Source organism: Phalaenopsis equestris, unplaced genomic scaffold (assembly GCF_001263595.1).
Source record: "Phalaenopsis equestris unplaced genomic scaffold, ASM126359v1 Scaffold000496, whole genome shotgun sequence".
NCBI lineage: Eukaryota > Viridiplantae > Streptophyta > Magnoliopsida > Asparagales > Orchidaceae > Phalaenopsis > Phalaenopsis equestris.
In genome coordinates, this window is record NW_018164936.1 from 285,962 (window position 1) to 311,405 (window position 25,444).

The 25,444-nt window shown below is 35.0% G+C and overlaps 2 protein-coding genes across 4 annotated transcripts in view; one reads left to right on the plus strand and one right to left on the minus strand.

The window, feature by feature from the left end:
* LOC110028163 (heterogeneous nuclear ribonucleoprotein F) overlaps window positions 1-10,130 on the plus strand; it is an 18,362-nt gene extending 8,232 nt beyond the window's left edge. The window contains exon 2 of one of the 2 annotated variants that reach the window (XM_020729907.1): window positions 9,049-10,130. In XM_020729907.1, coding sequence (XP_020585566.1) covers window positions 9,049-9,928 — 880 coding nt within the window. In that variant the 3' untranslated portion in view covers window positions 9,929-10,130. The remainder of the gene's footprint in view (window positions 1-9,048) is intronic. The other variant, XM_020729908.1, reaches the window with a different exon arrangement.
* A 4,625-nt stretch (window positions 10,131-14,755) lies between these two features.
* The window catches only part of LOC110028158 (ubiquitin domain-containing protein DSK2b-like), a 45,163-nt gene continuing 34,474 nt past the window's right edge, over window positions 14,756-25,444 (minus strand). For both annotated transcript variants that reach the window (XM_020729898.1, XM_020729899.1), the window contains exons 7-8: window positions 15,368-15,442; window positions 14,756-15,273 (exon numbers count right to left, since the gene is read on the minus strand). In XM_020729898.1, the coding sequence (XP_020585557.1) occupies window positions 15,125-15,273; window positions 15,368-15,442 (224 nt within the window). In that variant the 3' untranslated portion in view covers window positions 14,756-15,124. The remainder of the gene's footprint in view (window positions 15,274-15,367; window positions 15,443-25,444) is intronic.

Here is a 25,444-nt window from a genome sequence, read left to right on the forward strand (position 1 = left end):
TTAGTTCTTCATCCCTTACTTTGAAAATAGAGATAGTCATACCAAGTGAATTGGACGAATGATTCCGGATGTTCTGATTGTAACCTTTTTTGAAGTGATGGAATGAGATCCTTTTTCTTTATTTGATGTGATGTTTTTAATTGAAATGAATTTCTATTATATAATTGTAATGTAGTTTAATTGATATTGTTGATATTTTGACGATGAATTTGTGAAAGTGAATTTGGTGAATTGTATTATTAGAAAATACCAGATTAAATGACCCATCGAGTTGCTGAGAAATTACAATAATAATTTGACAAGAAAATTCTAATAGCAGATGATTAAGAAGCTTGTGATGATGGATTGCCAATAAAATCTTATTAAAATTTGATAAGAAGTTCTCAATGGTGAATTGTTGAGGTTTACAAGCTAATCCCGAATTTGTGATGCTTGAGCATATATGAGCGAATTTTGAGTTGGATTATAGAATAACTTAGATTCAAGTCTTACATTGCCTGGACTTTGTATACTTCTTTGTTAGATTTTTTCACCTTTAATGGGCCATTGCTTTAAGTACCAATTCGGGTTTGCTATAAAAGAGACTCGCATGCTATCTTAATGGAGAGAATTCTGCTTTTTATACTTGACTCGTGTTCCAAGAGTATTCTTTTAATAGAACAGAGTGATTTTATGAAGTGTGAATGTTGACGAGTTTTGGTGTTTGAATTTTTTTAGGATTTATTATGAATCATGTGGTGGATGAATTGTTCTTGGATGGATCCTCAAATTGATTGTTTGGTTTGATTCTGTTAACGAGTTGGTGAGTTGTGATTATGAGTTGAGCATTGAATTTCGAATATTTTAGGCATGTAAGACCTGTTATTAAGTGCGGGCTATCCATCTTCTTGGTGGTATTTAGCTCTCCTACAAGGAATCATCACATGGACCCTGAGGCTACTCCTATAAAATTTTTACCGAGGGCATGTCGCTCTATTATTAGAGTAGTCTCGTTAGTTTTTAGCTTGTATTTGTGTCGATTTAGCTCAAAGTAGGTTGTTCATTTATCCTTGCCATCACAGGTGTCTGCTGATCCATGTATTACTGCTAAACTGATTGACTGGGCAGTGGTTTAATCCTGCATGACTGATAGATGAAATATGTTAATAAAGCAGGTTAATACAATGTCTTTGGTAAAAGACTTGCCATAAATTTTGATGTATTGCACATTTATTACTTAACCACAGTTATCGGGCTGTAAACAAATAATGTATGTGTTTTCTATTTTTAGTTTTGTTTACTTCCCCGAAATTAGAGGCTGTTTTTGAGCGAAGATAATGGTTTTCAGAGGGATGGATAGACAAGGTGGATTTTTTGTTGTATGTGGTTGTGCAATTCCGTGGGTTTCTTTTGGAGATTTCAAGACAAGATGGATTTTTTGTTGTATGTAGTTTAAGTTTTGGGTTCTTTATCACTAGTGGGATGTTGAGTTCCCTTAAGCGGGATTGAATGAATGAGCCTCTATCCCAAAAGGCCTCCAAATGATAACATTCCTATAAAAGGTTTTAAACCCAAATCAATGATTCTCGCTAAGAAATATCTTTTCAAGGCATATTTTAGAATAATCTTTAGAAGTTTTTCCCCTTGAGTAAACTTTGAAATAAAAAGTCTTAAATGATTTTGCTAGGTGCTGATTGCCATTCTTCCTGCGGCCTTCAGCTCTCCTACAAAAATCGTTCAGGTGGCTTTTTAGGTACTTCAGGATTTCTTTCTTGGGACTTTAAATGTTCCTGCAAGATGCAGTCACGCAACCTTAAGCTTGTCATTTAGTCAAATCAATCTAGTGCATTATTTAGGATAGAGGTTTTTAGAATGAACCAAAATCATTGTATTTTAATCTCATAATTTTGATCAGGGCATGCTTATAATAACTGGCAAACTGGTTTGGCCGACTTCCTCTATTATTCGATGACTTGACTAGATAATATTTTTGTAATGCACTGAAGTAAGAAGAGAAAGAATTTGATAGTAATTTCAGAGAAAAATTCTTAAGTCATCCTTGCTTCAAGTCCACGTGATTTCATTATCATTGTATGTCGTAAGCTTGCAAGTTGCAGGTCCCACTTGTTCTTTCATTATGGAGCGTCTAGTCCAGGTTGACTCTAACTTGTCACGAGCAAGTTTGCAAGCTGCCAAGTCTGCTTCATTTAACACTAAATGTCTTTCATTATGGAGCGTCGAGTCCAGGTTGACTCTAACTTGTCACGAGCAAGTTTGCAAGCTGCCAAGTCTGCTTCATTTAACACTAAATGTCTAGATTTGAAGGATTTTTCTTTAAGTGTATATTGTAGTACTTTGTCACTCCTTTTAATTTCTCATTGTTTCATGGATGACTGATTACGCCGCTCTTCAAGTGCATTGCAGTTCGCAATCATTCATCATTCAAATTTCTCCATTCATTTGAGAGGATGAACTTATAGTGGTTGACGGAGGGGGTTCCAAGCACCATAGAAAAATGGTAGTAAATCAACATATTTATTTTTGGCACCTTCATTCTTTTTTTTGAGTAAGTAGAGAATTAGCTTATTTTCCACTTTGACTTGACTCTTGGTTTTGGAATGATAAATGAAATTGAATTTCATAGAAGTCTTTGACGATTGTCAGTGAATTATGTTTATATGTCTATGATGATGTCCATGGTCAACTCATACATGTAGATTATGTTGGACCATAGGAAGTTGCGGATGACTTCGATGTCGACTTTAGTTAAGTCCTTGACTATTATCCGTCTAGAGAAATAATTGATATTGACTGACAAATTTGTTTGGCCTGTTGTTGGAGGAAAAATTGAGAAGATCCATGCCCCAGATTGTGAATGACCTTGGGCTAGTGATAGATTGCAACATGTGAGAAAGATTGTAGCTGCATAGAAGCGAATTTGACATCTTTTACATCTTGTGGAAAGTTTTTTTCATCCTTGCAGAGAGTTGGCCAAAAATAGACCTTTTTGAGAATTCTGTTCCCCAATGTTTTACCTCTTGAGCGGCTCTCACATTTGCCTAAATTAACTTTCAAGATGTCAACAATTTCATTTTCATTGAGTGTCAAACACAACCAAGTAATCAACCCTCTAGATAATTCAATATCAATCAATAAGTATTGGGTTGGCTTGATTTTGAATCTTATAGGGTCTAACACATGACAATACTATTATTTTTAAGTACTCAATAATTAGATCTACCCTGCATAGCTTTTTTTGAGACTCCACTCCCATTACATCGGGCTCTTTCATGCTCTATCTTTGAATATTTGAGCTTCCCAATTTGTCTTTACAATGTTTGACCTTGGGCTAGTGATAGATTGCAACATGTGAGAAAGATTGTAGCTGCATAGAAGCGAATTTGACATCTTTTACAGTGAATATTTCAATATGATTGCAACTTGTCTATTTTTGTCTTTACAGTGAATAGATATTTCAATATGATTTCTTCTCGAGTTTCATATTCAGCATTAACCTTGTTCACTACTAGTTATGAATTTGAATGTACAAGTTTTTTCACTTTGAGCAAATGATAAGCCAACAATGAGGGCTTTGTATTCAGCTTGATTATTAGAAGTTCCAAAACATATTCGCACAAAATGGTTCAAGGATTTGCCAGATGGACTCAAGAGCACTATCCAAATGCTAACTATATGGTTGCTGGTTGCTTGTTGCTCCGCCTGACTAAAGTCAGCAGTTTTATCTTTAGTGCATGCTTCTTCAAACGCTCTCTTCAACGCTTGATTCAGTGAAATCGACAAGTCCGCTAAAGCGTGTGTATTGATTGTGGTTTTTAGCACATAGGAGTTATTGAATTTGGCGAGTTTGACTGCCCCTTGAATAGGCTTTTGGATGCTATGTTTTGGCAAGCGCCGACCACAATGGGTAGTTCGTAGCTACTTGTATTGAATGAGCTTGGAAGTAAGTACCAAAAACGATTCTTTGAAAAGAAGGATAAAGCGGGCATTCCATGATCAGGTATCTGAGTTCATCTGTTAGGATCTTTCTAATGTAGAATATAGTGAATCATTTTTTGTTCTTTTCCCCAAGAAGCATTGAGTTGTCTGCTTCAATTTCAAGATACGTCAATAAATATTCGCTCAATTTGGGGCTTTGAGGTATCAAAGGAGATGATAGAATGTTATTTTGTTTGATGAAAGACAACTTGTACTCTTCAGACCAAACGAAGTGTCTGACACTCTTGAAGTGTTTGAACAAAAAGAATATTTATTTCCTGATTTAGAAAAGAAACTACTCAAATCAAAGATTTGGCCTGTTTGTTTTTGCAATATTTTAGTGTTTCTAGGAGACATATCCACTATGTTTTTTTTTTAAGCTTTTATGATTCATCTTCATTTATTCTATGGTGATTAGGTAACCAAGAAACGTACTTGACTCTGTTCCGAATGTACACTTGAATAGATTAAACTTCACGTTGAATTCTCTTAGTGTTTCAAAGTTCTCTTTTAAACCAATTTTGTTCAAGGGATTTGCTCTTAATCAATATATCTAAAAACACTTCAACATTCCTTTTTTGATTTGATAATATTATATCTATCATCTTCTGGTAAGTTGTATACGTATTTTTAATGCCAAAAGTTACTACATCATTATTATAAACCCCATCTCTTGAATCTGCAGGGTGCATCTTTGATGTGATTATAACCAGAGAATGCATCCAAAAAACTCTCTACTGAATAGCTAAATATGGAGTCGACTAATTAGGTCATGGGAAATGGACTTTGCACTTGTCAAGTTCAAGTTGATTAAGTCTAAACACATACACTATTTATCGGTAGATTTTGACAGCTGCACCATTCTAGCGATCCACTTCGGGTTTTGAACTTCTCTAGTGAAACTTGCATTGAGTAGCTTCTAAACCTTTTGGCGAATAGTTTTTTCTAATGTAGTGGAAATTAGCCTCATCTTCTGCTCGAATGGTTGAATTCTGGGGTTGTCATTGAGTGCTTGACAAGAAACAACATGTCTAGCATCTTGTCTTGTGGAGAGCTTCAATTAATCTCTCGTTCAATCCAACATCGAAAGAAATGCTGAGGTAGCATTTCCTCTCATGTTTTCCATTGACAGAGGAAATTTTTCGACGACTTTATTAGTCTCTAGGCTGCTCCTAAGTGTCCAATTTTAAAAATTTTTTTGTACATTTTCTACTGCGCTTAAGGTAATAGGCTTGAGACTTCACCAAATAATCCTTGATGGTAAGTTCGCATCTCATGGTAATTTGACTACATTGTGGTAAGTTGAGACTACCGCCTGAAGGTGTTCAATAAAGATTGGTCAAAGATGACATTGTATATTGCTGGTGAATCGATTATGACAGTCTGTCATGGCAGTAAACTGTTTTTCAAATGATTGAGAGAGCAATGAGTCCAACAACTCTTTCTTTTCCATGACAAAATAAAAATTGGATTCGATGTGGTAGCAAAGTGTGATGTCTCCCCCAAGCCAATCTTATCGTAGATGCTTTTTGAGGAGTATATTGACAGAGCTACCAATGTTTATGAGAATGTTGTCAATTTGATAGTTTGTAGTCAGTTCTGTGACCATAGTAACATCATTGTAGGGATTTCTCTTAGCATGGAGATCTTTGTCAGTTAAGATTATGGATGGTTAACTAGCTATCGATGGTTGAGAATAGTTCACCTTGCATGTTGGAAGCCGCTTGAGATTTGACTGATGAGGAGCTTCTGGTTCGTTTCCTCCAACGCAAGCCATGACTAGTCTTGCAATGTGGATGGCTTGCGTTGTGATAGGCTTGTTTGAAGCTTCTTCAATGAGTGTTCTTTTTCTTATGTTTGCACCCAGTGCGTTGAACTCTTTCAGCTTTCTGGCTTTCATTAATTCTTTATTCAGATTCCTTAAAATGTCTATATTCATTAATGTCATGGTCGTGGTTTATATGGTATGCACAATACTTTTTTTGGGTCATATAGGTGGCCTAATTTCATGGATGTTAGCCTTCGAAAATATTCTTTTTTTCTGGATGGCTTCAAAGGCTTAAGCTATTGAAACTCTTAATGGGGTCACAAATAGTGGACGTGGAATCGGAGATGATGACCTCTCTAATCAATGATCAATTTTCCTTCTTCTTGATTAGTTCATCCCCCATAGGGATGAATCTGATGCTTCTTGAATCTCGTTGTGCTACTTTCAACATAGCGTCCTCCAAGTTCTTGGCTGAAGCAACAAAAGTTTCTCCTTGGTAGATGCTTCTTTTGGTGCTTCACTCCGTAGGTGCTAGGTTGTGAGTTGTATTCTTCTGTAGAGATATGGTTGTTGGTCTGCTTTAATAATTCTACTAGTGTTCTTGGGCATTGCAACCCAAAAGAGTAGCGGAAAGGACCTTCTATCATGCCCTGAGCCAGAGTGACATGATTGGCAATAAGTTCTACCTTCTGGAAGCGGTTTATAATGCTCTTTAATGACACTCCTGACTCTTGACGTATTCACAACAAGGCTTTTGAATTTCTGTCTTTTGGGTACTGTGAAATTGTGCGCAGCATGCATTTGAATTCGACAAATGAGGTGATCATCCCTAGTGGTAAGTTGTTGAACCAGCAAATGATTCTTGTTCAACAGTACCCTAACCTGTTCAACCAAGTTAAACAAATGAGGTGATTAAACAAAAAGGACTTTTGACAAAACAACTTACCACTAGAATTCGAGTTAAGATTATGGATGGTTAACTAGCTATCGATGGAATCTTGAACTTCTTAGGTGCCCTGCCGCAGCAAGCTTCTTGGTGAAGGCGTTCTCTACACTAGAGGAATCTGCACTGTTGGGGCAGTATATGTCATCCTTCTCTGGCGGAGTTGATGATAGAGCTCTTCTCGTCCTAATTGCTGGGTCTTTTTTTGGCACCACTGATTTCAGAGCATTAAATGGTGTTTGTGCTCTTGGCGCATGCTCTAAAGATTCTTTGATCATCATCGTCATTTGCTTATTCAATTCATTCATTTGATATAGAAAGAACTCTCTTGTACACTTGATGTTGGCAGAATGATCTCTATGATTTTGTTCTGCTCTGTGAATAACTCTACTTATAGTTTGCGGCATGTTCAACTCACTGTGATGTTGGATCCTAAAATGTTTGTAAGCACATACTACCTAGGAAAGCGCTGCGTTAGGATGGGAGAACCAGAAATAAAGCGACAGAGATTCTTGGGATCTTTTTGTCTGATGGAACTTTTATAAAGGATGGATCATGGAATCTCCAGAAATCCCTTCACTCACAATTATTTTTGTTTTTACCGCTGAGAAACTTATTCTCCTGGAATCCCTTTTTCTCCTGCCCCTTTTCCCTTTTCCTCTTTTTTATTTTTTTTGCGTGCCAGATACCTTACGGAGGCATCTCTATAGATAGATTCTGCTGGTTAGAGGTATGGTACATATAACACTACTCAAGAAACAAAAAATACAATCTAGTAAGTTTGAATTAAAATACATATCAAATAACCAATGGTGTGGCCGATAGGCGAGGTCTACAATCTCTGCTCGGGAGATTTCATCACAGGAGCTATCTGGCTGAATTGATGATCCGAGTTGTCTTTGGTGAATTGGTTGGTCGAATTGGCCGGGCTGTTGTAACAATCATCTGGTTGTACCATTTGATTGACCCATAGCTAGGACTTTTGACAAAACAATGCATATTCTTTTATGCTTTTAGCTGTAAAAACCAATGTAATGAGCAATCAACCTGTTCAACCAAGTAACCTAACTTTTCCTTCACTCTTGTTGGTTAAATTTGAAAACCACTTTTGTGATGATCAAATTAAGTTCCCAACCTAGTTGTAGTATTGTCTTCACTGTGGCTTTGCCTATTGATAATAAGCTCCGACTTTTTGCATACCACCGTGGCAATTTGTTGTTGGTGCACTATCCAGTACATCTCCCTGCTGTTCGTTGAAGATGTTAGCTTAATATGCAGTTACTTTGTTTAGAGAAGCCGTGACAGTTGGGAATTTCCAATATGGTTCCCTGATCGAGAGCCTTAGGTTGAAACTAAGGATCCCTGGTGAAAACCTAGCAGAAAGTTTCCAAACTTTTTATTGCGAACTAACCATTGGAAATTATACTTGGCTTTTGTAAAAGAGTAGTGGTTGCAATTTTTTATTGGGTTATATCAACTCTTAATCTTTGTTTAAATATGCCTTCCCTGGTATTACATTTGCACCAAATTACTGTGAAAAGCTGTTAGTGGCAGTGCATTTGCTTTCATTATATGATCTACAAGATAACATCAAAAATAGTGCTATTACGTACTACCATTCAGTGTTATTGTTCTGGATCCCACTCCTTTGCTCTTGCGTGCAATGCTTTTTGGTTGTTTTTGCACCTCTGATACTTCTCAACCCACACATAAGCTATGCTTTTGTAAAATCCTATCTTTAAATTGAACGGAGAATGTTAAATTCGATTGTCTGAAGGGTGTGTAATTATTAATCTGCAGTTTGATGACCCACATTGAAGAAAAGGAATAGTGAAATAATTGCATTAGGTAAACTTGTGAGGTTATTTAAATGTGATTCTATTTGTTTACTTGCCGTTGGACTACTAGTTTGTGTTTTGGCATAGACTACTTTTCTGCAGTATGGAAACTTGCTGATGCTTAATCTTTTTTGTTCAGTGTTACATTCTTGCATAATGTTGTTAATTGAAATGCAACTGTTAACCATCCCGTTAGAAATTGATATATGATTTTCTAGTTAATTCATTTAATTGGATAAATTTAAATCTTTACGTGAATGAACTACTTGCTTTTTCATGTCATTCTCTTTATCCTTTAAATTTGAGTAGTCGTTCAGTACGGTAGTTTTTTGTTTCCCCTTTCCGCTGTTTATTTTGCATTGTTTCTATACCACAGCAAAGCATGATAAATTACTCAGCTAGATAGATAGCACCTAGGGTGAAATTCTAGTGATTGCTAGGATTCAAATTTTTAAATGGGGATTGAGTGTTGGGGGGTACCATCTCCTTTTTCTTCTTTCTTTGGGATGTTGGTTATCATGAAGGGCAATGATGGGAAGCGGGGGGGTTACGGACGGGTACGAGGGCGCAAAGAGACAGAGAATGATGGAATCCAATCCCTACTTCGCAGTGAGCAGCGGAGGGGTGTCAGACAGCTACGACTTTGCTGCTGCCTCAAAGCGCCCTAGGATGCTGGAATCCAGCCCCTATTTTGGCGGGCCTGGCGCTGGCTCATTTTATGCTTCAGCATATGGGAACTATGGTGGTGGCCCCAGCAGAAGCAGCACCTACAGCTTCCCTGTGGTTCGTCTGCGTGGCCTGCCTTTCAACTGTGATGAGCTTGAAGTACACAAATTTTTTGCCGGGTTGGATGTCGTGGATTGCTTGCTGGTGCACAAGAACGGTCGCTTTTCAGGCGAGGCTTTTGTTGTTTTCTCTTCTCCAATACAGGGAGAGTTTGCCCTCCAGCGAAATCGGCAAAACATGGGACGCAGATATATTGAGGTCTTCCAGTCCAAGAAACAGGAATATTACCATGCCATAGCCGACGAGGTTAACAATGGTGGCTCATTTGATGGCGAACATCGGAGCGGCTCGCCAGCACCCCGTTTGAAGAAGACTTATGATGACAAGGATCAGATGGATTATACTGAGGTTCTCAAGCTTCGTGGGCTTCCCTACTCTGCAACGGAGACGGATATTCTCGACTTCTTTCGAGATTATGAGGTGAACGAGGGGAGTGTGCACATTGTTCGCCGCCTTGATGGGAAGGTTACTGGGGAAGCTTATGTGGAGTTTGTGTCGGCGGAAGTTGCGAAGAAAGCAATGTCAAAGGACAAAATGACAATTGGATCGCGATATGTTGAACTTTTTCCATCGACCCCAGAGGACGCAAGGAGGGCTGAGTCCAGGTTCAAGCAGTGAAGTCATTGACATAAGCATTGTTATGATTAGATTGTGCCTGTTTTTTTTTTTTTTTCTCTTGTTTCTTAGATTTTTATTCTGTTAGGGAGTTAATCTGTTCTATTGTGACTCTCTTCCTCAGGATGATTTATCATTATATTTTTCATGTCTTTTGTCAATGCTGGCTCTTTTCTATCTTAATTCTGGATATGCATACCGAGTAGATTTTTCATGGGGTTGATGCACATGCTCTACATTTTCTTACACTTGAAATTAGTTTACCTGGAGTAAATGATTTCCTCGCCAAATTTGAGTGATTGTGAATGAGGCGCTTTGCTTCTATGCCTTTTATTTGGGAAAAAAATGGCTCAAATAAAGACAAAGTCTTGTGTGTGTGTGTGTGTGTGTGTGTGTGTGTGTGTGTTACTTTTAAATGGTCTATTCACTTATGATTTATCTAAAATAAAATGCCTTGATTATTTTATAATAAAGTATATCATATTCTTTTATAAAATTTGATGTAAATATGTTTTGTTTTCCTAGTTTAAATTTATTGTAAAACATTTTCGTTAGTTAGAAGCATGGCTTCTTACAAGAGCCATGACAAGCATATACTAATAACAATAAGAAAGTTTGGTCAGAATGAGTGTTGGAGAGGTATGAACTTTTATCATTGCTGCTCGGCTTTTTAGTCATTCAACAACTTTATTTGGTTTTCTTTCATAGGATATATCCATTAATTGTAACTGGTGAGCCAAAAAAAAAGAAATAGATATATATATATTATTTCTTAGTCTCTCCATAACATGGAAAACCCAATCACTTGTATTTACTAGATATACTCTTTCTTATAAATTCAAGTGTCTGCTTTAAGATTATTTCTCAAAATATTGCAAAGATTCAGATATGATATTCCAATATAATTAAATACATATTTGGTTGCCCTATATATTCCACTATAGCTAATCCATTATCTATATAGCACAAACTTTTAAGAAGTGAATGACTAAATTACTGCTAAATGAAGATTTAGTAAACTAAACTAATATAGAAAGTTTTGTTTCACCAAATCAATGTATGATACAAAGAAACAAAAGGTTTACCATAAATCCTGTGTTAAATATTCTATTTACAAATATGCTTGAATAAAGTACAAGACAAATAAGAAGAAAAAAAATCTTCACAATTGAAAGAATGAACTAACTTTGGTCTCCAAGATTAAATCCCTTCTCTAGTCCTTTATCCAGACTTCTCTCATTGAATTTCTTCTATTACACAGGCTCTCACTCACTCACACTCTCTTAATCCACTCTAGTCTTATCTAGTCACTACAATACTCCCTCTTAACTTTAGCATCAATCCCCACACCACAACTACTCTGAAAACTACCCCACAACTCTCAAGGCCACTCTAAAACTACTTCAAACTGATACTATCAAGTCGTAGCACCTCAACCTTGCTTTTATAGCACTACACCATTGCACATGGCACTTCAATGCTACTTTGATAACATCATAATACTATCTTCTATGTTTTTGGAGTGCTGTAATAGAGCTGTAACGATGTTATAGTAACACTTCTACGACTCCTATGTTATATACAATTATAATAGCATTGCTATTATGACATTGTTATAGTAATTTCATCAATTTTTTAATCATTTCTAGTTCATTGGTTCATTCAAATTAAACACTCTAGTCTTATCTAGTCACTACAATACTCCCTCTTAACTTTAGCATCAATCCCCACACCACAACTACTCTGAAAACTACCCCACAACTCTCAAGACCACTCTAAAACTACTTCAAACTGATACTATCAAGTCGTAGCACCTCAACCTTGCTTTTATAGCACTACAACATTGCACACGACAATTCAATGCTACTTTGATAACATCATAATACTATCTTCTATGTTTTTGGATTGCTGTAATAGTGTTATAACGCTGTTATAGTAACACTTCTAAAAGTTAAATTTTATTAAATAGGAATAATTATTAACTAAAAATATCCTAAACATGTTTTCCACTAATATTCTGCTAAATATGGTTCCTTCAATGCCGTAGTGTGTTTCTAATTGACCTTATGAATACTAGTTAATCAATCAATATAAAATTTTGATATTAATCATGTTAATAATCATAATTAAGACTTTTTCCACTAAATATAATATCATAAATTTAAATTTAACTGAACTTTGATAACTAATATAATAGAATATAAGGCACCAATTTTCAATATTCATATCTAGACTCAAGATTTCTCTCCCATTTTCAATATTCAATATTCGCGAACAACTCGTGTTTGGCTCGTTAAGAAGCTCGTGCTTGACTCATTCGCTAAGTTAACGAGCCGAACATGAACAAAGAGGCTTGTTTTGGCTCAAAATACTACTGTCTATCTATATATTGATGAGTAGTATTTAAAAAAAAAATTGACCATAAGGCTACAAATATTTATAATCAGTTAAAAGTATTAATTAAAAAAACTGAGTAAAAATTATTAAATTAGAATCAAATAATGTTTTAATATAAACAACAATTTTTAAATCCTGCCTCAACCCTTAACATCTTATGGCTACGTGATTAGGGTTGTTAAAATGACTCTTTATTCATGAACAACTCATGTTCGGCTCACTAAACAAACACATTCGCTAAGTTAACGAGCCGAACATGAACAAAGAGGCTTGTTTTGGCTCAAAATACTACTGTCTATCTATATATTGATGAGTAGTATTTAAAAAAAAAAAATGACTATAAGGCTACAAATATTTATAATTAGTTAAAAGTATTAATTAAAAAAATTGAGTAAAAATTATTAAATTAGAATCAAATAATGTTTTAATATAAACAACAATTTTTAAATCCTACCTCAACCCTTAACATCTTATGGCTACGTGATTAGGATTGTCAAAATGACACTTTATTCATGAACAGCTTGTGTTTGGCTCGTTAAACAAACAAGCAGAACACGTACACACTTTTTGAGCTCGAAATATAAACGAGCCGCTAAGCCTGGGCTCATTCATGTTCGGCTTGTTTACACCCCTAATATCAACACAAGCACAATATAAGAATCTCTCCACCAAACTCAAAATTTACAAAATTAAAATAAATAAATAACATACAGGAGAGAGACTTTCCTGATTGATGAGATTAACCTTCTTTAGGGTCAACTTCATACTACGAAAGGGATTAAAAATATGCTTCATATGATGGTAAATTTGGATGACCATGACAATCAAATTGATTTCACAAGCACAACACCACTTTCCTATAAATATTATGCATTAAACAAACTTTTAATTACACTACTACAATTGAATATTAATACAAGATATCAAACAACCCTTGGGTTACCTCCAAAGCAACACTTAGTTTATAATCCTTAACTTGACCATGCCTTGCTCTTTAGGGTTTTATCTTCTTGATCTTCTCCCAACATTGTTTGTTCCATTGGAGAATTCCCTAAATCATTAAATTGCAATGCCAATTTATCACCTCTTTGAATAAGTAACCTTGCCTTAACACTCTAAATTTTCTTTCAATATTGCATGCAACTTATTTATCTCAATTCTTCAACAATCTTTGAGAGGATATGAAGGGGATTAACACAAGTGCCAAAACTTGACAAAGACTTTTAATTCATGCAAAAGAATGTGATATTTCAAAATAATATAGTAATGAATAAAGTATCATTTTCATGATTGAATTAATTTTTTTTTAAGCTAATCACTAATTTTTCAAATCTTAATTTTATTAAATAACTTGATAGTGATTTTTTGAAGAAATTATTTTTAATTTAAAGTATACAACAAAAATCATTTTTATGGTTTTCTAATGAGAGACAATACCCAAGATCTACAATTCACCTATACTGAATCTAAGTATCCTTCAATTACTGTTATCAAATGATAATAACATTATTTCATAATTTCTTTCAATAAACCTAATCACTTGCATTTACTAGATATATTCCTATCTTAATAAATTCAAGTGATTTATTTAAGATTATTACTCAAAAATTAAAAATTTTTAATTTATGGGTATGCCTATATACTCAAAGAGTTGTTTGATTTACCCTGTATGTTCTATGGCTCTTATGATGCCCTCTAGATCATACAGAATCTTGAGAACTGACTGGCCATATCATTTTTAGATTAAGTTCAAATTTATCAAGGTAATTTTTTTTTCACTAATCAACACATTATACATAAAAACACATAAGAGTTACCATAAATCCATGTTAAAAATTTGTCCACAAATATGATGTAATAATAATCCACATGATAGAATGTAATATAAGAAAAGAATGAACTAATTTTGGTCTCCTAGATCAAATCTCTTCTCTAGTCCTTTGTGCAGCCTTCTCCTAACTTTCTTCTACACACATAATCTTACTCACTCACACTCTCCAAGTACAATCTAGTCTCTCCTAGTCACGACAATACTCTTTCTTAACTTCAACATTGGACCCCCACGCCATAATTGCTCTAAAAACTTCCCAACAACTCTCAACTTAGCTCCAAAACGGCTTTAAATTGATGTTATTAGTTTGTAGCACCTCAATGTTGCTTATGTAGTGTTGCAGTGCTGCATATGGCACCATAGCACTATTTTTAAAGCACTGTAGTCGGCCATCAAGGCCAAGCATTACATATTCCTTATAAATGATGCAAAGCTCTCAATAAATTGCACACAGTAAAGTGGCCATCAAGAAAAGTTCATACGGAAAATTTTATAAATAATATCAAAAACTCATAATTTGAAGCAGCAACGTCCTACAGCATATTCCCTAAGGTCTAACTTGATTAAAGCACCAAATTTATTACAATAAAACTGAACCAAAGTAGAATAAGAATAGTCTCTTCAAAAGATTCTGGAGCATATATCATCATCACCACCCACAGCCATAACAATAGATTATGAACAACTCACAAAATGACATGCGTCAAGCAAATGTATATACAAAAGCTGTCTTTAGCATAAACAACTCGGTAAACAGGTAAAAGTAAACTATGAAGTCCCATATAGCAATAAATAAATCACAGAGCTTTTGAACGACACTGCTAATTATTCCATGCCGGGAAGTAGGCGGCAGCAAGGCTGCACTTGGTTATCACAAAAGGAAAACAGCAGCATGGCAAGCACGGGAGGGCCGTACAGACGCACCTCAATTGATATGGAAAAGGACAAAGAATGAGAGAGTTACCTGGATTCTAATGACCCAAGCTTCCCAATAGCCTCTCCACAGCAGCATGGACATTCCCGGCTGTAGCAATGAGAGCCCGGATGTTCTCCTGGGTATCAAAGAAACCCATTTCCTGAAGCTGAGAAAGCTGTGTGGCGTACAGCTCTTCCGGGGGCACTGCAAGAAGGTATAAACAAATTATTTATTTATTTATATTCTTACTTGAACTATGCTAGAATAAAATTTTCAGTCTGATAGAATATGTGACTACCATCTGGGTTGCTGGGGATGCCAAAATTACCACCTGCTCCAAGTCCGCCAAACATCTGCATCAAATGTTCCATTCCTGCGGTGGATGGCAAATGAAGGTTAAAGTTTAAATACAGACCGGGGCATGCATTCATCAAAAAATACTATCAGACTTTAATTGAAGGCCATAGACAGGCTGGTCTAATGCTAGGGAGTTTAGATAACTAGAAAAAGGAAAACTACTTGCATTTCTATGCAAAGCAAAAATAACGTAAGATCTCAATTTTATTTCTTGAAGTTAGAAATTACGATATAGAAAACGACAGCATCTTCTAAAACAATTATATGAATGTAAATGCTCAAAGAACTCCGAAAACCAATCAAATGAGATGAGCGGATGAAAAGGAAATCCCTCTTTCCATGCCCTATTTTCTATCTACAAGCAGACGAAAGGTAGATATATCAGAAGAGAGAATATAGAATGTTGATGGAGACCTATGCAGGTTTCTCCAAAAACCAGTGCTTGAATTTTTAAACGTGACACTAAGCAGCTAGCATCAATTCTGACCGTCCTTTCATAATTTAACCAAAACAAATATGTTTTGATGTCATTCAGCAAGGATCAGTTTGAGACCTCTCGTAAGTTTTTTGCACTTTCCCTTGAAGCAATGAGTTTTAGCCTGATAGAAGTGGGTGGGGCAGCTAAATTCACCTTGTTGCATGCAAAATGATTGGTTATCCGAAGCATTCAAGGCCATAGAAACAGATTCCAGTTAATTCACAGGAGTGTGCATCATGCCGCTACAGCTAGCATTCAACATTAAACACGGGAATAAAACCGAGAGAGAGAGAGAAACAGATGAAAATCAGCAAGCAGCAAAACAGCCTAACTTGTATATATGCCTACCTTCTACCTTGCAACCATGCTTGCATCAATTTTACCGCTAACAGAACTTGTGAATTAACAATATCCTTAATTTATCTGAATTTCCAATTAAATCATGCATATTGAATGCAATTTGATGCAAATAGTGCGACAATGTGAGTGTGTGTGTGTATGCATATATAAATATTTTTTATAAAAACCCAAGGGCAAATATATTAATACGGAAAAGATACAGAAATGTTGCATGAAAGGGCCTAAAAGAAAACCTAACTTATACAAAACAACACACACAAAACTCAAAAAAGCCAAGATACATAAAGGAAAAAAAACCAAAAGCCACAAAAGGGCACAAAAGTGCTAGGGACGTCCCACTTTAGTCCTCCTACCTCTAGTTCGCGGAAGTGAGCCAGCTAACAAATTAGTAAGGTGAGTATCATTGCCCGTAGTAGCCAAAGTGTCATCCATCAGATTCCTGAGCTCAAGTAGATTTTCATTTTTCTTCTTCCACCTGGACGTATAGACCTGTCATTCTTCATCCGATTATTGACTCATTTGATCAGTAGATTCTAAAGGTAGTCGGACAGTAGTAGGTTGTTGCAAATCATGATCCCCATAAGCCTAAGTAATACTAACATCTTTCTGGACCTGATGAGACAGTAGTGAAACAGTTATTACCACATGTATTACACTTTCCCCCACGATAGGAGGTTCCAAAGACGGGGGGAAGCTACAAGTGGGGACTGAATGGTTGACATATTGCCTACGGGGAAAGTGACGTCTTCCGGGGTATCCTAATGATGATCAATAGTGTCAAAAACTTGAAGCTGATCCGAAGGAAATGAAATCACAACCTCTAGCGGAGCAGTTTGCTTTTTTGGTCTGAGGTTGGGGTGTAGATGATGACATTGAGAACTGGAGTGTCCGAACATACGACAGTTCGAACAATACGACAGAAAAGACTCAATCTCTACCTTCTGCCAATATCCTTGGTGTTATGTGCCCAACCAAATTTCCTTAGAAGCGAGTGTATTGATGTCTTTTTCAACAAGTATTATGGCTTTAGATGGACGAGAAAGATTAAAAGTAGGGAAGTCCGTCTTGAGTGGCTTCCATAAACTAAGACAATAGAGTACAATACTATTTGAGAAAAATAATGAAATTTCAGACTAGGGAGACGAATCCAAACCGGACTGATTGGTGGTTCCGTCTGTGGGTCAAAATTCGCATACCATTTCAGAATCTTCATTGCTCTGTTATCAATCCATATTATTCTTCTTGCAAATAAGCGCATGTAATCATCTTCATTACTAATTTGAATAAGAATGTGTCTCCCATCTAATAGTCCAACTTTCCCCTCTCCAACAATGTGCATAAGTTCAAATTCTTTGCAAATAAGCTCCATTTTAGGATGACCATATAGAAATTTCCCAACCAAATTCAGACGACAGGAGGAAACAAGTTGAATACCTTCAACTTCTGTAAAAAGTATGACACTTCCTATACTTCCTAACAGGTTTCTTGATGTTCTCCACCCAATCAAAGAAGGGAGGGAAAGATGGCGATTTAGGTATGTCTGAGGCGTGGACACCCGCAAATGCAGCTGCATACGATCAGTCTGAAGCCATTGAAAGCTTTGAAAGAAAGATGAGATGACGCTGTGAGCACAGAGAAGCCGTAGAGGAGCCGCACCCGCGGGAGGGAGCCGCAAAGAAGCGAGACGGGCCGCAGAGAGCGAGACTCGTCTCAGACCCGGAGAAGAAGCAAGGAAGACAAACGGAATCGAGCGCAAAGATGAGCGAAGTCGTAGCTGTTGCTAGGGTTAGCCATCGGCCGAAACCCTAGCAGAGCCGAGCGGGAATGAAGACGATGCCATCATATTGAGCGGGATATATATATATATATATCTGTGTGTGTGTGTGTGTGTGTGTCTGTTGTTTTTAAATGGAATGGTCAGAGGCTATTATACGAGCCTCAGTCATCTCTCATGCGCCTAAAAATTCGAGTATCACATCCTACACTCGGGGGGAATCGAATCCCAGACTAGAGAGGTCTTACAACTGACAAACAGATGCCCGACCAACCGATCTGATACACACACACAAATTATATATATAGATATATATACATATGCATATGTATACATACATCTTTATGTATATGTAAATATAGATATCTAGGTATATGTATACGCACATGTATAAATACATACATGTATATGCATATATACACACATATATATTATATATGTATAACCATACATGTATGTGTACGTGTAAACATATACGTGGCGTTTGGTCACATATACGTGTACCAGGACACGTGCAAACACACATGCACACGTAACGCGGGCATGCACGCCCACGTGTACACGCATTTGTACATGTATATGTAAACATACATGGATATATATATATATTGCTTGGTATGGTACAAATTTTAGGAAGAATTGCATTCCACACAATTCTTATATATTTACATATCTAACATATAAACTTTCACATTCAGATTCATAGCACAAATCTTTCGCATCACATTAAAAAAACCACTATTACCAACTCTTTAAAAAGTGATATACACATTTTCACACAAAGTATTATGACATTAAAGTGTAATAATTATAGATATCAGACTTCAAGATGTCAGATATATAGCTACATAAGAATTATGTGGTATATATACAAATTTTCCTAAATTATATGAGGGTGCGCGAAAGTCATCAAATTAATATGACTCTAGACGAGAAAGAACATCAAACTTGTGTCAATCTACATGAACCTATTATCCTATAAATCTGCTACAAAATATAATTTCTCAAGGTTTTGAAAACCGAATTAAACTAGAAAGAGAAATTTAAGATTTAACAATCAGAGTACAATTGGAAGACAAATAAATAAAAAAAATTATTTTAATATAATTTAAATGATGCAAAAATGATATTTTAACCGATTCAATATAAAAATATTCTAAATCAGAATACTTCACTATCAAATATTTTAAATAAAATTTAAATCAAAATTTTTTAAAACACTTACAGAAATGCTTGAAAAAATATTTACTACCACTAGATTGGAGAGTCAATAACAACCAAAATTAGAAGAAATTTCAGAAATCTCTTCATAAATTTATAAGACGTTCAACTTCAAAAGAGGGTACATAAATTTAAGTAGTTTTTTTAATCAAAATCTATTATTTCTCACCATCTAATCAAAAAAAAAAAAAAAAACAATTTGATCAATTTTAGAATTGGCAGATTAATACAAAATCAGACTGATACATCAATTCAATAGTTCGGCCACTAGTTCCCACCAATTTTGGACAATTCTATGCATCAGCAACTTAGGAGCTAAATCAAATAGGCTGAATGGCCAGTTTAATGTTGAACAAATCAGACCGACCAATCCAATTTGGATTTCAAAATAATGCAATTTCTACAAGGAGCACAAAAACTAAAACATAACAGAGGCACTCAGAAGTTTCCTCAAGCCAAGGATGTTTGAATATATCAGTAAGGTTATAAATGAACCAATGCACTTGATGAACAACTCTACTCTAAGCTTAACTAATACTCAATTATGTTTGTTCAAATTAGTAAATAAACTAGTTTGAATATTTTTTTAGAACTCAAAGGTTAAATGAACCAAATTTGAATATCGTCCAACTCGTTTATTAATATCCACAAACAAGTTCGTTTGTTGTTCAACAAGTAACTTATTAAATACTCTACACTTACATGATATATTATTTAAATAAAATTAGATGAACTAGAATTTATTTAATTATATGATTAACAGAAACATATTATAATTTAATATCAATATATATATAAATTTAAAGTAATTATTTTTTTCATGAACTAGTTAGTACTTATTAATATTATTTAATTGCAAGAAAATTTATTTACAACATATACTATATTTTATTTACTTGGTAAACTAGTTAAATACTCATTTCAAATTTACTCAATTGTTTATTTATTTAGGTTAGTAAAATCATTTGTCAATAACGTCATATATAAAATCAAGCACCAATCAATTTTTTAATTTTATATTTAAAATCAAATGCTCATTAAATTTTTAGCTTTGTACAATTAATATGCACAAGCCAAGTATAAATTAAGTATGATGAAAGAAATTCAAGCAAGTAAAGTATGAGCATATATGTGAAAGCTCGGCTCAAGCTCGAAATGAATATGAACAACTTATGATGCAATGAAGCCATGTCCAATCCATGGCATACTCGACTCGACTCGATTATAGCCCTAACTATAAAACCCATCTATTGAACATGGGCAAAAGCAAATAAAAGTGACCAGAATAAAAGGTCAGTCTCCTCGAGATTTCACATTAACAGGAAAGTTTGGCACCTCAATGTCATCTCTTCTCCACTAGGGCTTTTAATATGTTCATGTTTAGGTTATTTACATAGGAAAGCAGTACATAAGCTGAATCCAAAACAACAAGACAAAACTTGGAATGATTATTAATACAATTCTAGGATCTTTATTTAATACGTGAGCAAAAAAGGAAAACCATCATTATAACAACTATCACTTACACACAAATTCTTAATGACAATAGCTATGATAATACCATGGGGAAAATTAGTCAAGAACTAATATAACTCTCCAAAATCCCCAACACTCGTCAAAAACTATCCAAAGTTTCATGCTAAAATAAATATCCATCATTTTTTTGACACAACCAAAGCTGAAATTAAATATAGATAGGTATTCTCACGAACCAAGTCTCGAGCCATTAAATTTGTAATATGCTTCTCTCACTCCTCATACTCGGAAGGGCATATATGATAAACAAATCTGTTTGAAGGAATCGACTTTGAAATGAAATCTATGATAAAATGGTCCACATTCAACGACACCCACCTAGGGGCGGGCTACCTCTTTTTTGGTATCGGCTTATCAGAGTCACCACCTTCTATAACAACCAATATTAATCCAGCTAGAGTTCCTCTCATGAGTTCAGCTAAAATTACTAGCATCTCTTCCTCATCACTGGAAATTGAGACTCTTTGACGTATTCATCATCTCCTAGGTCATTATGCATTTCATCAACTGCTCTATGCTCCATGAAAGAGATTATTCTCTTCGGTCAATCTGATGCATTGTGCCCAATACTGTGGCACTGAAGCACTTTCTAATTGAAACAAATCTGAGAATGTTGGTTGGCTCCCCGCATGTTCTCCACCTGAACTAGTTTCTTTTTAGGCGGGGTCGACTTAGATGCTCACTGGGTGTACTCTTGATGCTTAATCCTATAGTTGAACCTTGCCTATAAGGTGTGGTGTTCACCTGGTGTTGTTGTTTCTTCACCTTTGAAGTTAGGGCATGAACATCCTATAATGTCCAATAGGGTTGTAAATATATCACGTTGTCAATGGACAATCACAATCCTCCCATTATCAAGTTAGGATGTTCTCCTCAGGCTCAATTAGCCCACACTTTAACATAAGCTACTCAAGTGATGAAGCCTCAACAATATGGCATGTTTGTAATATGTTGGCAAGTACTTGAGCTGCATCTCTTAGTTTTTCTTTGATTAAGTAATAATTTAATATTCCTTCCCGCTATCGAAGATTCTTCAAGCTCTCCCATCATAAAGAATCATTATTCTTAGCTTAGTAAAGGCTAGCTTGACCCTGTTGTCGAGTAGAATATCCTTACACTCAAAAACCCGTTCAACCATCTGGAGCCACACAATAAACTGTCTGAATCCATGTGACGATCAAAATTAGATAAAATAAGATTTACTTCAAGATCATGACTCCTCTGATTTTCCATGACAAATCATCGAAAAATTGATTTTTCATCACGAAAAACTTCCTAATAACCTTTCCATCGATCTGGTGAGTCGCCATTATGGCTATAGGTGGCCTCATCAGATTATCTCTTCTCAAAGTCAACAAGCGTCTGCTGCATTAGAGAATATCCTACTGTATATCCTCCATAATAAGCTCATTGATACCTATTTACAGATTTCTCCTAAATGGCAGTGTCTTTTTCAATCATTAGAGATTTAGAAAGGTGTTGGGTTGTACATAAGAGGTTACACAAAATTTAGGGTTTTAATGATAAATATCAGGGCAGAATTTTTGTAGACGCAGGAAGGTTGATTTTTAAAATATTTAAGTTAGGGTTGGGAATTGCGGAAGAAATAGAATGGGTATGGTAGGGATTATTTTAAATTTTTAATTTTTTTGAAATTTTGGATCTGGGGTAAGGAAGATAAATATCTAAAAATTTTAACTTTGTTGAGCTCTGATGCGAGATAATACCATTATAGGAAATTAGATAAATTAATACTTACTCCAAGATCATGACTTCTCTAATATTCCATGCCAAATTATCGGGAAATTGATTTTTCATCACTAAAAACATTTTAATAACCTTACAATTGATCTGGTGAGTCGCCATTATGGTTACAGGTGATCTCATCGGATTATCTCTTTTAAAAGTCGACAAGCCTCTGTTGCATTTGAAGAATTTCCCACTATATATTATGCATAATAAGCTCTTGGATACCTCTTTCAGATTTCACCTAAATGGCAGCGTCCATTTCTATCAGTCAAGATTTGATAGGTGTAGGGTTGTACAAAAAAGGTTACTCGAAATTTAGGGTTTTGGCGATAGGTATCGGGGCAAAATTTTTGAAGCCGTACAAAAGTTAATTTTTTATAATTTTGAGTTAGGACTAGAAATTGCAGAAAAAATGGATAGGGTATGGTAAGGATTATTTGTAGCTTTTAATTTTTAATTTTTTTTAATTTTGAATTTGGGTTAAGGAAGATAAATACCTAAAAAATTTAAATTTGTTGAGCCTTGGCATTAGATAATACCATTCTAGGGCTCTTAGAAGGTATTTGGAAAAAAATATTTGATGTAGAGAGGTGTAAAAATAGTAAGGAATGAAAATATAGGCGAATGACAATATTTAGAGGGAGATAGGAGTCTTGTGGTGGCTGTCCCGGCTGAAAATAGTATAGCGAACTCCAAATTGACGTTCGAAGGATGAGGAGGTTCAATCACCTGATAATAAGTAGGATACAAATGCACCACTTGCAAAAAGAAGAGGATACAACATTCTATAGGCGGAATTCAGAGATTGCAGTCTCAAAAATACTCTAACAAAACTAAAAGTCCCTAAAAATAGAAAATAACAAGATATATATATATATATATATATATATATATATATATATAGAGAAAGCAAACACTAATATATAATATTTCCCTCATAGAAAAAACCTAATTATAAATAAAATATCAAAAAATAAACATAAAATAAAAAGAAATATATAATTTCATTACGGACAATACCTTGATCTTGCGATTCCGCGGTCTTGCAGATCGCAGATTGTGGTCATGTGGTTTCAATGACCGCATCATTGTAGGCTTATGAAGAGACTAACACCAACAGAAGTGCAGCATTATAAAGTATTTCATGGTGTCGCAATGGTGTGGATCATAAAGCAGAAGAATCATTTTCTTGTTCGAGTCTACAGTAAACGCTTGTACAAGTAGCCAATGATAAGATCTTGTTGCTAAAGATAGACTAAAGAATAGGTTGGTGACAATGAGGCCAGCAATGACCAATGAAGAATCTCTATTGCTAGCACAGAGTGGATCTAAAAGACTTATAAATCTCCAAGATCAATTCATTGTAGGTGACCAACAAGGTGGTCAATGATTAATTAGCAATAAGATGAGGAAAGGTAACAACCTGGCTTGGAGGTTTGAAATACAAGTTAGTGTGATATAAGCTAGGCTTTTAAGTTATTTGGCGAGGGTGAAGACAACAACATGTGGGAGTGGGAGAGTTACAATTGAACTTTGATCATTTAAATAAAATTGGAATCACAAAATATGAGGTTGATAAGGATTCAAAATTTACTTTAAAAATACTTCGCATATAAATTATTTAATACCAAAACCCCATAGTTTTCTTTACTTTAAACCCCTAATAGTTGAAACTAAACAGACATAGTTATTTAATTCTTTTATATCCATCTAAAAAAGCTGTCAATCAAGCTCCTTCCAATGGAGAAGGAAGGTGTAGGATTGAGACAACTTATGCCAAAATACCTCTTAATAGATCTCCAATGAAAAAGGGTGATGATCCATCCAAATCCATCACTCATAAGGCAAATCCTCTTAAGAATCCATTTTTCTCCATACAATGAGCACCCTTACTATTCCTTCAATATGAAAGAATGCTTAAGAATTGATAACAAGGCATGCCAAAGCGGAGACCTAATAAAAAGAGATTTGTGATGAGGTAAAAATTCTATTGAGACTTTTGAATCTAGCAAATAAATGTGATTTCACAAGGGATACAATAAAGTTAATTCCTTTTGCTTTCATCTTAATGAATAGTGGCTATTTAGCATCCATTCATTTTATTGTTTACAGTGGTATATTCATTTAGTTATCCACATTCGTTTACTTACATCTATTTCATTTAGTAATCCTCTTCATGCATTTTGAAAAAATGATAAAGAATTGATAATAGATAAGCATGTCAAGGGCCGAGGGAAATAAAAGGAGTTATGGGATGAGGGAAGTAATATGCCTTTAGATCTAATGGCTCACTAAGATCAATAAGGGTAACAACAGAGTTACATTCTATTATTCAACAAACCAAATGAGTGAATATTCTTGATCCTATCTTTTATTTTGAAAGAGACATATTCATTTAATTACACATGTTCTTTTATTTAGCTATGATTCTACAAATACGTATGTGCTTGAATTAGTCATATTAACTATATCTCCATTATATAAAAAAAATTATTAGTCATATTAACCATATCTTCATTATATCAAAAAAAAAAAAATATTAGAATAACCATATCTTCATTATATAAAAAAATGATTAGAAAAATTATATCTTCATTATATCAAAAAAAAAAAAAAAAAAGATTAGAATAAAGTTGCCAATTTTTTTTTATCATTGCATTGAATAGGTAAGTGTTGCCGAGATGAGAATGATTAGGTGGATGAGTGGCTTTACACTTAGAGACAAAATGCGGAATGAATATATTCGTGATAGGGTTGGTGTAGCTCCTGTGACAGACAAAATTAGAGAAAGTCGTCTTAGATGGTTTGGTCATATTAAACGTCGACCATTAGATGATCCGATTAGGAGAGTAGATGTTTTAAATTCGACTTGTGTTAAGAAAGGCAGAGGTAGCTTGGGC